This window comes from Aspergillus pseudoviridinutans (assembly GCF_018340605.1).
Source record: "Aspergillus pseudoviridinutans IFM 55266 DNA, scaffold_2, whole genome shotgun sequence".
In the NCBI taxonomy this organism is placed as follows: Eukaryota; Fungi; Ascomycota; class Eurotiomycetes; order Eurotiales; family Aspergillaceae; genus Aspergillus; species Aspergillus pseudoviridinutans.
Genome location: NW_025091282.1, coordinates 250,470 through 263,165, shown reverse-complemented (window position 1 = coordinate 263,165; position 12,696 = coordinate 250,470). Strand labels below are relative to the sequence as shown.

The 12,696-nt window shown below is 51.7% G+C and overlaps 5 protein-coding genes across 5 annotated transcripts; 2 read left to right on the top strand and 3 right to left on the bottom strand.

Annotated features, from left to right (window-relative positions):
* Positions 1-59: 59 nt before the first annotated feature.
* Asppvi_002142 (Zn(II)2Cys6 transcription factor) lies at positions 60-2,134 on the top strand (the record flags this gene model as incomplete). Its single annotated transcript, XM_043298135.1, has 4 exons — positions 60-334; positions 390-881; positions 930-1,404; positions 1,448-2,134. 4 exons carry the CDS (start codon positions 60-62, stop codon positions 2,132-2,134), a joined length of 1,929 nt encoding a protein of 642 aa, XP_043154070.1.
* Positions 2,135-2,199: 65 nt separating this feature from the next.
* Asppvi_002141 (putative MFS transporter) lies at positions 2,200-4,127 on the bottom strand (the record flags this gene model as incomplete). Its single annotated transcript, XM_043298134.1, has 7 exons — positions 2,200-2,438; positions 2,492-3,017; positions 3,072-3,167; positions 3,217-3,342; positions 3,392-3,676; positions 3,732-3,827; positions 3,879-4,127. The coding sequence occupies 7 exons, from the start codon at positions 4,125-4,127 to the stop codon at positions 2,200-2,202; spliced, it is 1,617 nt and encodes a 538-aa protein (XP_043154069.1).
* Positions 4,128-4,992: 865 nt separating this feature from the next.
* Positions 4,993-6,251, top strand: Asppvi_002140 (TauD/TfdA dioxygenase family protein; the record flags this gene model as incomplete). Its single annotated transcript, XM_043298133.1, has 5 exons — positions 4,993-5,200; positions 5,248-5,342; positions 5,396-5,837; positions 5,886-5,989; positions 6,048-6,251. The coding sequence occupies 5 exons, from the start codon at positions 4,993-4,995 to the stop codon at positions 6,249-6,251; spliced, it is 1,053 nt and encodes a 350-aa protein (XP_043154068.1).
* An 89-nt stretch (positions 6,252-6,340) lies between these two features.
* Asppvi_002139 (putative pyridine nucleotide-disulfide oxidoreductase AMID-like) lies at positions 6,341-7,777 on the bottom strand (the record flags this gene model as incomplete). The annotated part of the gene is made up of 5 exons (XM_043298132.1): positions 6,341-6,384; positions 6,430-6,737; positions 6,783-7,137; positions 7,183-7,524; positions 7,570-7,777. The coding sequence occupies 5 exons, from the start codon at positions 7,775-7,777 to the stop codon at positions 6,341-6,343; spliced, it is 1,257 nt and encodes a 418-aa protein (XP_043154067.1).
* Positions 7,778-9,154: 1,377 nt separating this feature from the next.
* On the bottom strand, positions 9,155-11,128 carry sidI (putative long-chain-fatty-acid-CoA ligase; the record flags this gene model as incomplete). The annotated part of the gene is made up of 5 exons (XM_043298131.1): positions 9,155-9,507; positions 9,559-9,888; positions 9,938-10,317; positions 10,363-10,660; positions 10,723-11,128. The coding sequence occupies 5 exons, from the start codon at positions 11,126-11,128 to the stop codon at positions 9,155-9,157; spliced, it is 1,767 nt and encodes a 588-aa protein (XP_043154066.1).
* Positions 11,129-12,696: the final 1,568 nt, after the last annotated feature.

Sequence of the window (12,696 nt, the reverse complement as noted above, 5' to 3'; positions counted from 1 at the left end):
GCTCATCTCATGAACATGTACACCGGTCGATGGTCATGATGCCTTGAGTGTCTACCAACATGCCAGCTTCACGAACAAATGTGACCAAACGTGCCTGTGACGGGTGCAAGATTCGCAAGATCCGTTGTGGAGGCGGGCAGCCATGCCAGGCCTGTACCAATTCGCGCATCAAATGCACCTACATCCGCGTTCAGCAGCCTCGAGGTCCGCAGCGTTTGCGCTCGACGACAAAGTATCTCATCGAGCAGACCCAGCGTGGACTCGACGCGCAAAATGACGGATGCACCTCCGTTCCAGTCCAACAGGCTGGCCATCAGGATCATCAAACTGAAAGGTATGTATTGAAACATCCGTCTCTCAAATTTCTGGACCCTATCTGACTGCAGCAGATTGCGAATACCGACCAACATCCTTGCACCCCCGCTCTACGTATACCACATGCGCATGTATCCAGTTTGGCCCATCGTCAATGTCGAAAGCCTCATCTCAGTCCTACAAGAAGATACAGAACGGAAGGATCTGCCAAGGTATACCTTGGCGACAGCCGTCGCAGCAGCGACGCTGGCTCAACTCAAGCTTGAAGATTTGACTACCGGCGACTCGCCGACCGCAGACGCATTCGCAGCCGAGTGCCTGCACGCCCGTGATTCGTATGGATATAGATCAAGACCGAGCTTGGACAATATCCGGACTTCGTTTTTCCTACATGTATACTATGAGAACCAACAATCTGGAGGAAGTGAGTCGTTGCTTTATTTGAGGGAAGCCATTACCATGGCGCAAATGATGCGCCTACATCAGGAGGCTTCTTACATCGGACTCAGTCCAGAGGAACAGCAACTCCGCCGTCGCATTCTATGGCTGCTTTTCGTGACGGAACGGTAATTCCATCTACTCATAATCCGTGGCTATCCTGACATGGTGTGTAGGGGTGTTTGTATCCTCCACCAGCTTCCGGTGATACTCAGAACTAACATCTCGACCCCTGGGCTTGACGAACATGACGAACCGCAAGTCCTACCCGCATTCCTGAAACTACTCAATCTATTTCGCCTCTTCGAAAAGTCCAAGATGTTTGATCTGTTGGAATCCCAGAGCGTCGGTACTCATGACCTGAGCGGAGCGGGACCGGACGGTAGGTTCCTCAAACTGCTACAGGATGGGCTGCAGGACGGGTCAGCACTGCTGGATCATACATCGGACGTGCAGAAAGCAGACCTATGTGTCACCCGCCATTGGATGCGTCTGATCCTGTGGAAGAATCTGTCAAGAAACAGCACGACAAGCGGACATTCACCAACGTCGCTTTTCTCACCGTTATTCCCTGTGATGGTCGCGAAGGAGCTCCTGGCCATAGTAACTCAGTTACCAAGACCGGCGATTGAGGCGCATGGCTTGGGGATGGTATGGATTTCCTTCTCCTATGTAACGCCGCTGACGTATGTAGGAGTTGAAGCTGTACGAAATTGCCAATTCGCTGGCGGATGCGGTTATGAATCTGGCAATGCTCCCGCGGCCTCCTGTTTGGGACGTCGAGAGTCGTCCAAGCCAAATTTTGGCCCGCTTGCATGCCATTCTGTCAACATTTCGCGGTGGTGGTAACAAGCAGCTGGTTGAATTGTTGTATAAGAAGATGGCTGAGGTGCAATCGATTAGTGGACTCACATTGGGAGCGTCGCTCAAAGCCCCGGCTCGCAGGCCACAACTTGAGCAGTCATCGGAATCAACGTGTAGACATGCAATCACCGAGAATGCATTCCTTGACCAGTCACCATCTGAATCGAGTCAGGTAATGTCAATGAGCGGTTGGTTCAATTTTGGGTCTTCATACACATTGCAAGAAGGCGGAGATGCGCAGCCAGATCGTTCTGACGGCTGCTTCTTGCCCGACGATACGATCACTGCAATAGCCTCGACATCCGATAATTTTTCCAACGCATGGACCGCAGAGTCCCTGATCATCACCGAAGACATGGGGGAGATGGCATCCCTCTTTACCTCTTTGCCATTGTGGACAATCTCTGAAGAGGAATTTCTCGAGGAGTGTTCAAGAAATGACGCCCTCACATCATTTGAAGCTTCATTACCGAATGAGGATATGACTTTCTGGCACGCACCGATAGTAGGAACCTGAACCGGGCATCAGATGTTGTTTATTAGGCGTTGCTATATACCTGACATTATAATTGTACAATGATCTCAATACTTGAAACGGAAATCTAGACGTTTGTTACCCTCCTTCTCTCTCGCCTCCTGGTCCGACTGGTACAAGACCTTCTCCTCGGCCGACATGGCGCTCCACTTCTTCTCCTTTTGCCGATTAAGATAGCGCAGGAACTCGCGCTGGGAGACGAAGACGACGAGTGAAAGCGCACAGATGGATATAAGGACCTTGTTGCCCCTGTAGTAGTAGGGCGAGTCATCGGCGCGATAGATTTCTGCCTCATTAGCCTTGTTGAGCATACGAAAGTCATAAGACAACGGAACTTACGAGACGAAATGACCGAGCCAACCTGGACAATCACGTTGTACGTCGCCGCCGTGATAGCCCTCTTCTTCACATCGAACGTATTCTCCGAGATCCAGGACGAGACAATCGGATGGAAATACGGATACCCGGAGATCATGGTCGTGATGGCGAACCGCGGCCAATTGTACCCATGCGCTGGCAGAGCGAGCAACGCCGCCAGCAGCGGCAACGACCACAGTTCGCCAATGAAGCAGTGGAATGTCCGCTCCTTGAAGAAATCGCTGCTCTTGGACAGCGCCAGCATGAGGATGATCTGCAGTGCGGCGGAGGGGATGGAGAGCATGTTTGCGTCGAAGGTAGAGAAGCCGAGGCGTTTGAGGGTGAGCGAGAGGTATGCCTGCACAGGTGACTGCGGGATATACGCGACCAAGCCGATGAGGTACAGCCCCCACATTGACTTGTCGCTCCAGGCGTTAAGGATGTCGGTGAGGGTGGCGCGGTCGTGGATGTGCGTGAGGCCTTTGGAGGGGTCGTCGCGGAGGAGGCGCTTCATCATTTGTCAGTACGAGTAGCAATAGTGAAACTAAATGACCTGACATACATTAATCATAATGACTTCCTCGCGCTCGGTGTACCATGAACGAGGGTAGAGGACGCTCTTGGTATTCGTCGGGGAATGCGGGAGGTAGAAGAAGCTCTGCTTTCGTTAGTCGCTGCCATCCAATGGAGCTCAGTACAGTACATACAAGCAACCCAATAGCAAAAGTCAACAATCCCTCAATCAGAAACAGCCAGAACCACCCCGTTTGGCCGTGGACACCGCGCATCTGTAGAATTCCCGCCGCCAGCAACGAGGAGATAATACGTGCAACCTTACATCCATTAGCATCACAGCCATTAACCGGGTCTAGAGACACTTACATTAAGTGTGGACCAAAAAAAGGACAGCCGCACAGACAACTCCCCCGTCTTGTAGAAATACGTCGCGAAGAGAATCGTCCCGGGGATGAACCCGCCCTCGCACGCGCCGATCAGCGCACGAGTCACGTAGAATGCAGCCCGGGAGGTCATCCATGCTTGCGTCCAGGAGACTAAACTCCAGGCCATCATCATGCAGGGCAGGACGCGCTTGAAGCCGAAGCGCTTGGTGAGGAGCTGGACGGGGAACTCGGCGGCGAGGAAGCAGACGAGTTGGATTGTTGTGCCCTGCATTACCATCATCAGCTGATACTTCCTATGCAGGAATTGGTAAAGTAGGTACATTATTGTAGTCGTTTGTGGTCATGTTCAGATCTTTCAGGAGGTTATCCGTTAATGCATTGGAGAGATTGCCGCGGTCGAGTTGGAGGCCGAAGAACTGTTATCGTCAGTATTTTCATCCCATGAAACGAAATGATGGGGGAGGCACCATGAGGCAAATCCAGCTCAGCAGCATCAAATCCGTCTTGAACACCACGCTGCGCTCTTCTTTGGGACTCCATGATGCCGTCGGGTCGAAGCGGTGGTATCCCTCGTAGGACTCGTGGGGCGGCGTCACTCCAGCAAGCTGGGACTGGCCCACGGCGACGGACAACTTGGAGGAATGGGAGTCGTCTTCTTCATCTTTGAGTTTGGGTTGGGAGGTTATCGCGACTTTGCCTTGTTCAATGTCTTCCATTTTGATTTTGTACGGGATGGTTCATAAGGAAGAGGCATGGGTGATCGGCGTGGTGTTGGCTGTATATATATTTTGTATCGTTCTACATGTTGATAGACGGTTTAGCTACTTAGAGCTACTTGTACTAGCTCACTGCTGGATGTATGTTAAAAGCTAATCTGAGTTGAATATTATGCTCTTAAGATGGTGACTGGTGAGCTAAAATGGCATAAAGAAGCCCGCCGAGCACATCATCGATAGCCCGATACGCACAACCAACCAATGGCTTGGACTGGGCCACTTGGCGTTATTTCATCAGGATTTATACCTTAAATCGGCTTGTGTCCGATTTGATTATTTCAGTCATACTAGAAACTGTTCAACAGCTTCATCGCACTCATACTGTGATGTGTAGCTGACTCGCTACCGGCTGAGCAGCAGCGTGTCTTCCCCAGATTCTCATAACTTGTACCCCAGATGCTGCATGAGTAGCTTTCTACTCCGTATAGAGGAAGGAGATGCTCCTAATCCGCCTGGTAATGCAGAGTAGTCGACCAATTGATTCGCGGAGCAGCCAAAGTTAGAGGGTGGTGGCACCGAGAATTTCGCCGATGCCCCACCGAGAACAGCGCCGTTGCTTTCTCTTCCTCTGGATGGATTGGAGCCCCTCCAGTGCGGGGAAATGGAATTAAAGACCGAATGATAGTCTAGACGGCTAATTCGTGAGTTTGCATGGTCATGGATAGCCCGAGACCGAGTCAGTGGAGTGGTGGTGTCATTCGGTGATTGCCGGTATTTCCTATAGTAGATAATATATAGGTTCAATTTCCCACGTAATAGACACTTGTGACGATCAACTGATAATATTGTAGACAACGAAGCAGGAATGCCCACTGTCGCAGAATCCATCCGAGGAGGCCATGAACTGGCCAGGCCATCCATCTCCCAGCCGCTGGAGTACTCTGGCAGCCTGGACTCGTTCTCTCATCAGGACTCGACACCGGTCATTGGAAGAGAGTATACCGGCCTGCAAGTGGTTGATATTTTGTCATCTCCAGAGCGCGACCGCTTGATTCGCGATCTCGCAATCACCAGTACGTATCCCGGATATTTGCTGCATCGACCAGAACTAACAGCACAGTCTCCCAACGGGGCGTCGTCTTCCTCCGTAACCAAGATGTCACACCGCAACAGATGCGCGAGTTTATGGAGAAACTGACCGTTCTCGCCGGATGCGTAAGCTAGCCCTATTTCCAGCGACACCGCAGCGAGCTGCTAAACTGATACAGCCCGAATCCTCTGGGCTACATGTCCACCCTCTCACCGAGGAAGGCAGCGAACTAGGCGACCAGATCAGCGTCATCAGCAGCGAGAAACAGAAGAAAGGAGGCGGCCTCACCCACCAGCTCAGCGACACCAGCCGCTTCGCCTCTGTTGGCTGGCACTCGGATATCAGCTTCGAGCGCGTCCCCTCCGACTACGCCATGCTCAAGATCCACACCCTCCCGCCGACGGGCGGCGATACCCTCTGGGCGTCGGGGTACGAGGTGTACGATAGGTTGTCGCCGGCGATGGCGACGTTCCTTGAGGGGCTGACGGCGACGCACGATGCGAGTTTTTTCCATGATGAGGCGAGGCGGTTGGGGAATCCTCTGCGGAAGGGAGTGAGGGGGTCGCCGTTGAATGTGGGCGAGGAGTTGCAGGCTGTGCATCCGGTTATTCGGACGAATCGTACGTTGTCCCTATTGCTCTGGTAGACTGCATGACTGATGATGATAGCTGTGACTGGGTGGAAATCGGTGTATGTCAACCGGGGATTCACCAAGAGGATCAACGGGGTGACCAAGGATGAGTCGGACGTGCTGCTTCAGTATTTGTTTAATGTATGTTTTGCTGCAGTTTGTTCATTTTATGGGAGTGCTCGAGAACTGACGATCACAGCTGGTCACGCAAAACCACGACGCTCAGGTGCGTTTCCGATGGAACAAGAATGATCTGGCCATCTGGGATAACAGGTCGACCTGGCACTGTGCCACGTACGACTATGCCGAAGCGCGCGCTGGAGACAGAGTGTGTAGCCTTGGGGAAGCGCCGTACCTGGATCTCCAGTCCAAGTCGAGGAAGGAGACTTTAAGAAGTGATTGAATGTATGATACCATGATGCCATGATTAATGTGATTTGCCATTATACTTGAACAATCGATCCTCTACAAAGACCTGCTTTGTACTACGAGCTAGGCATCCCATGGCTCCGCCAGCCGCATATAATTCCAGCACACTGTAACTAGATTAGCACCACCCTGGACAGCACGAGGGAACATACCTTTGTACGCCATATCATCCCCAAACATGGACGCCAGAATATCCTCGCCATCCTTGACTCCGTCCACCGGGTGATACGAGACAGCCGTCTTACCCAGGCAAAGCCCGATCATGGGCGGAATCTCCTGCAGTTCCTGAAAAGCAGGCTTGGAGGCGACGCACTTGGCCAGCATCAACTGGTAGATATTATATCCCGCATAGTGGCCCATGTGCATCGCCGCACCGCAGCGTTTGATTCCTGACCAGGCGGCCAGGTCGCCGACGGCAAAGTGGTGGCTGGCATTCGCGATCGTCGACGGGAATTGCAGACTGCGTCATTAGTAATCGTCAACTGAAGGGAAAATAAGAACATACGATGGCTGAATCCTAACGTGACCCTCGTCATCCAAGGCCTGCGGTGGCAGATACGACGAGGTAGGCGTGCACCGCGACACCGCACTGAGGACATGGCCCGCCTTGATCACGCGGCCGTCCGCCAGCGTCAGACTCCAGACTCGCCCCGTCTTCTCCTCTACCGCGGTGGTACTGACAACGCGCTGGCCCAGGATGAGCTCAACGCCTGTCTCGCGAATGACCGCCCCCACGCGGTCCTTGAACTCGTCCGGCAGAGGCTCAGCGGCGAGAAGGCGATCACGCGAGTGTATCAGCGTAACATTCAGCTGGGGATAGAGCAGCTTGATTTCCGTTGCCATTTCCGTTCCAACGGCGCCTGTCTCGCGTTAGCCTTGCTTAATCTAATGAGACGAGAACATACCTCCACCAACAACAACTACTCCCTGCCGAGCATTCACCACATCGGCCGTATACCTCCTCACCTCCGCCAGAAACTCCTCCCGCGTTCGACTCTGCGGAACAGTAGGAAATACCCTCCGCAGCCCTGTCCCCGCAATGAAGAAGTCATACCCTTCTTCCCTGCTCGTCTTGCTCACCGAGTCGAGGATCGTAGCCGTCTTGCTCTTGCAGTCGATAGCGCTGACACTACCCCGGATAAAGCGCACATGTGGCGACTGGAGAGCCTTGATGTCTCCGAAGCGCGTCCACGTATCCGAGGCGTATTGCTCGTCCGCCAGCGCCCTTGGGGATCCAATTAGATGGTCTAACTTGTTAGCTTAGCTTTCGAGGTATAGGGCAAAAGGCGTACAGAATCCATCTTTCTCGTCTACCAGGGTGATGTCTACTGGGATGTGGTACTGTGGCGGTTTGATCTCAGAGTCGTAGTTGAAGCGGGCGAGCTTGCCGCGGGAGAGGTCGAGGAGGGTGAGGGCTGCGCTGAGGCCGCCGTAGGAGGCGCCTGCGATGAGGACGCGGAATCGACGCGCGAGAGTGATGAGGCCTTCGTTTGATGGCATGTTTTTTGTGAGCGCAACGAGCAGATGAGAAGGAGTAGAGGTGAGTGTGGTAGATAGAAAGTTTTGGACTCAGTCTAGGTAAAGCAACTGCAATGAATACAGCAGTCACTGTGAGCCGAAGATTTACTCAGAAAAGGATGCCACTTGGTGTCCTAGTTCACAAATGCTTGTGTCTTGGTGATTACTTTCTCTGCATAAATTTATTCCTCATTCATCTGTGCATGTTTATCTTCTACTCCGTACTACACATTCCTCACAATCAGACGAGCCGGGAGCTGTACAACTTCAGGGATGCGACGCAACACCCCACTTTCCGGCTGCTCCTTATCATATGAGTGAAATTTGTCTTGGTCAGTCTGTGTTGGCACAGCCAAGGCCGGACAGGGATACTGTTACGCAATCTTAGCCGGACTTAGGAGGGAGTGTGTGAAAGGTGAAAGTACGGTGGCTGTAGGCTAGTCCTGGGCTGAAGGGTATGCTTCAGAGCTGTTATCTGATCCGAATCACCGACTAAGTTATCTGATCAGGCCGTGCCACGGCCACGGCTTGATCTGGAGTGAGACAGGCCCAAAACCAGCTCTGCAAATGGAGACAGTCCTGCGCATACTCATAATCTGCGTTATTGAAATGCGGCATTTATCTGCTAGTCCCACTACCAATCTCCACTCATCCCTAATTTGTCTGAGAGTCACTCAAATTCGAATCCTCCGAGACTTCAAGTCCGACGTCGCAATGCAACAGACTAAGTGGGGATAATCTGTTTCTGTTATCAATCAACGATGGAGTCAGAGTACATTTGAAAATTACAATCGCATTAGATTGCAACTGTCAGCCTCGTTTGAGCCCCGTCTCTTCATCCGAGGTAAGGGCCAGATCAAAGAAGTGTCCGGCGTGTGCTATGCTCAAAGTAGCCACTCCAAGGGCTAAATTTTTGAAAGAATTCCTTGGCTAATTTCCTCGTTTTGTGGACATGTACTACGGTCTGTAAAGAGGACCCACAGATCCGAATATCGGCTCGACTGTGCATTATATCCTTCCGATTTTGACAGTAATTGAAGACGAATCGCAAGAAGACGGGAATTATTAGTAGTATCAAAGAAAATTTAGAAGTGTCTCACTTCCTGTATTCAAGCAGGATTTGGCATGTCTAATTTTGTTGACTTTCATCAGATTAGATGGTCATCTAATCTGATTGTGCGGTGGGGCATTTCCCCTTTCATTTCGTCCCAAATCCAAATCTGTAGACTCAGCCCTGCTCACCCGCTTCTACCCGGGAATAATTTCTATTATCTGGCAAATTTTGTACAACTAATTCAAAGAAGGAAATAAATAAAAGAATCTAAGGGTATATACATTTAGCCAACAAGTAAGACCAGTCTATGTTTTCTTTATTGCCATCGCCAACCGCCTCTCCAAAACACCCGCCGCAATCCTGCGTAAATCCACCTTCCGAACCTTCCCGCTGCCCGTCACAGGAATCGTGCGGTCGACTCCCTCCTCACCAAACACAAAGAAATACTGCGGTGCCTTGTGCCGGCCGAGTGTCTCCCGCGTCCAAGCGCGGAGCTCCTCGTCCGACGGTTTCGCGCTCACGTCAGCGGCCAGCGCAAGGAATGCCCCCACGACCTCACCGTACTTCTGGTCCGGGATGCCGATCACGGAGGCTACCTCGATAGCCGGGTGTGCGGCTAGTCGCTCTTCGATCTCGAGGGGGTAGATGTTTTCTCCGCCTGTGTGTGTTAGATCACACTTTTGTGCAGTAGGAGAGGGAAAGTGGATACCTCGGATGATGATGTCCTTGAATCTCCCGGTGATGGTGCAGTATCCTTCCTCGTCGAAGATGGCCTCGTCTCCTGTCTTGAGCCAGGTTACGCCGTCCGAGTCGGTGACTAGCGCCTCGGCTGTCTTCTCCGGGTTGTTCCAGTACCCCCTTGTCAATTGGTATCCGGCAATGCAGAGCTCACCGCGCTGCCCGACGGGGACGATGTGGCCCTGCGCGTTGATGATTTTGGCCTTGGCGTGGGGCATGACCTTTCCGACGGTTGTCAAGCGGCGCTCGATGCTGTCCGTTGTCAGGGCGTTGAAGCAGGTGGGTGAGGCTTCGGTGAGGCCTGTAGTTGTCAGCGACTGTATACATCTGGGTCAGAGCGCTTTGACTACCGTAGCTGCTGGTATACTCGGTCATATTTAATTCACTAAACAACCGTTTCATGAGCGGCCGGGGAACAGGTGCACCGGCGATAATTCCCGTCCGCAGGTTCGAGCAATCGAAGTTCGGGGGCTTGGGAATGCTCAGGATGGCCTCAAACATGGTCGGCACGCCATGCAAGGCGGTACATTTCTCGTCCGATACTGCATGCAGTACTGCGGTCGGATCGAATGTCTCGCTAGGAAAGACGATTTTTGATCCGTGGGTGACGACCGCGAGCATGCCCAGCACGAGGCCGAAACAGTGAAAGAGTGGCGGCGGGCAACAGAGTGTGTCGAACGAGGTGAGGTTCATCCGGTCGCCGATGAAGAGGGAGTTGTTTACTAGATTGCTATATCCAGTTAGCTACTGTCACAGCCATGTGCTATTAACGTACTGATGTGTCAACATGGCGGCTTTGGGATTCCCCGTCGAGCCGCTGGTGAACTGCAGGTTGCAGACATCTGTAGAATGGAGCTCCGCTTCTCGGTCCTGCAGTGCATGGCTGGGAAGCGGTAGGCCGCGCTGGATGACGTGTTCATATGTGCTAAAACCGTCGTACTGCCCTCGTAAAACGATAATTTCCTCCAACGACGACGAGGTTCCCTGCTCCTTCGGACGAGGCCCTAACTTGGCCAGTACCTCCTCGAGCCAATGGCGGCCGATGCGTGGAGTCAGGAACAGGAGTCGGCAGTCTGCAAAGACGCCAAGTCAATCTCGCATCGATCATCAGGAACGCTGCAGACGTAGTACATACCGGTGTGTCCGAGAGCATAGTACAGCTCGGACGGCGTATATGTATTGTTCAGCACCACCAGAATCGCCCCGACACGCGCAGCGGCAAAGAAAACCGAGATGTACTGCTCGCAATTCCCCGCCATAATACCTATCCGGTCGCCCTTTTGAATCCCCATGGCCAGCAGGCCGCGAGCCACCCGGTCCGCTTCATCATTAAGATTGGCGTAGGTCCAGCGAGCGCCAGTCCAAGGGAAAACGAGACACTCGTAGTCACCATATTGCAGGCTCTGAAGGGTGAGAAGTTCACCGAGAGTAATGTCTAGTAGTTCTGGTTGGGTTGGGCCTTCGACGATCGACAATAATTGGGAAGCCTTAGGCGGCTCAAGGTGCGAAAGAGTTTGTTGTAATCGTCGTACAGTTGCCATTATTTTGGTTTTCTATGTCGATCAGAGACTACGAAACTCAAACTTCAGATACGGAACCCGACCAGAGGAAATTCTTCTTATATTACTAGTACTGCCTTCCAACGAAACCATCACCTCGGATGATATACCTTGACGCGGCTGTCGCTCTCTCCGCCTCGGGTCTCGGTATTTAATGAATAAGGCATGTTCATAAACATTGTGGACTGATCCAGATCGTTCATGGCGTATTATTTGAGCCCATGAGCATGTTTTACTGACACATTTGTCTGGACCGATGAGCTGAGGAGGATTCGATCCATGTGGCTCTCCTGAGGAAAAGCTCCACTATACAAGCCGGTAGCCAATCTGCAGCGGGAATGCTCTCATAGCCTTATGCCTCGCTTATCAGATTTTTCGCGTAAAGACTTGGCATGGCAAGAGCATCAAATCAGATAGATGAAGGGAATTCTTGTGGGCCTGCGTTTGATCAGATAAGAATGTTCCGGAGCCGATAAATGAGGGTTGTGGAGGTGATTCCATGATATAATTCATATCTATTTGGAAAGATGCTCCAGCTGTGAGTCTCAGATGAAGCTGATTCAATCCATGTGGACTCGATGCAGCCTTGCAGTTAGCAATGAGGCCCTGTATCTGCGTCAAACCCACGGTTCAGCGCACCGGTGGTCTACTGGTCCTGAAGAACCCGGAATGCATGGATTTTTCCCTGGGGCTAGAAACCATGTTCTCACTTATCTCGGCGCTAGGTTGGTTTTTCTCTCGGATGTAAGATGTACCATGTTTCGGCTGCAGTTTCCTTGTGGGATGCTGCACCCCACTATAGACCAAGAATGAAACAAGAATAGGCTTTTTCTCTCAGGTCGTAGAACAATCCAATTTCTTGTATAGAAGAATTGTGTAGAGGGAGGACAGTTCAGGTATTTCATCACTATGGTTAAAAAGGTAGCAGCGAGTATACTAGCAACAGAATATGTCAATTAGCCCTGCACTGAGGGACAATCACAAATTTATTGAATGCTTTGTCCAAGAAACATAAACTGGAGGTAATAAATGACAACACTTCTGGTATTAGAAACCAGTGGTAGAAACCAGTGAGAATCCGCTAGAAAATATCATAATACACTGAGGTCCAGTTTACACCCGCAAAAATTTAGTGCTGTGTTTTGCAAACCGAACGGTGATTAATTCTGTATCAATCTAATCAGATGATCTAATCAGATAAATGATCCGACAACGGGCGCAATCGGAGGATTGGCCTGAAAAAAGACGTGCTTTTTGTTCCTGACGCGTCTTGGCGCGTGTCATTCCTTGGTCGGCACGCCCTCATCAGCTGATCTCTGCCCAACATGGCTAATAGCATCCATTTTTGGCTGCATTTTTGGCACCTTATTGTCGTCATTCCTGTTAGTCACCATCGGGGACTTTCTTAGCAGCTAAAAATCCCCCCACATGCTGCTTCTGTGCCCAATGAGATCGCTGTAACCCCTCTGTGGTCCACTCAAAGATTACTGGCGAGGGGCAGTTCTGGCAGAGTGTTTGCTCGGGAAGGGAAAAAAGGCAATTCTGAAGTG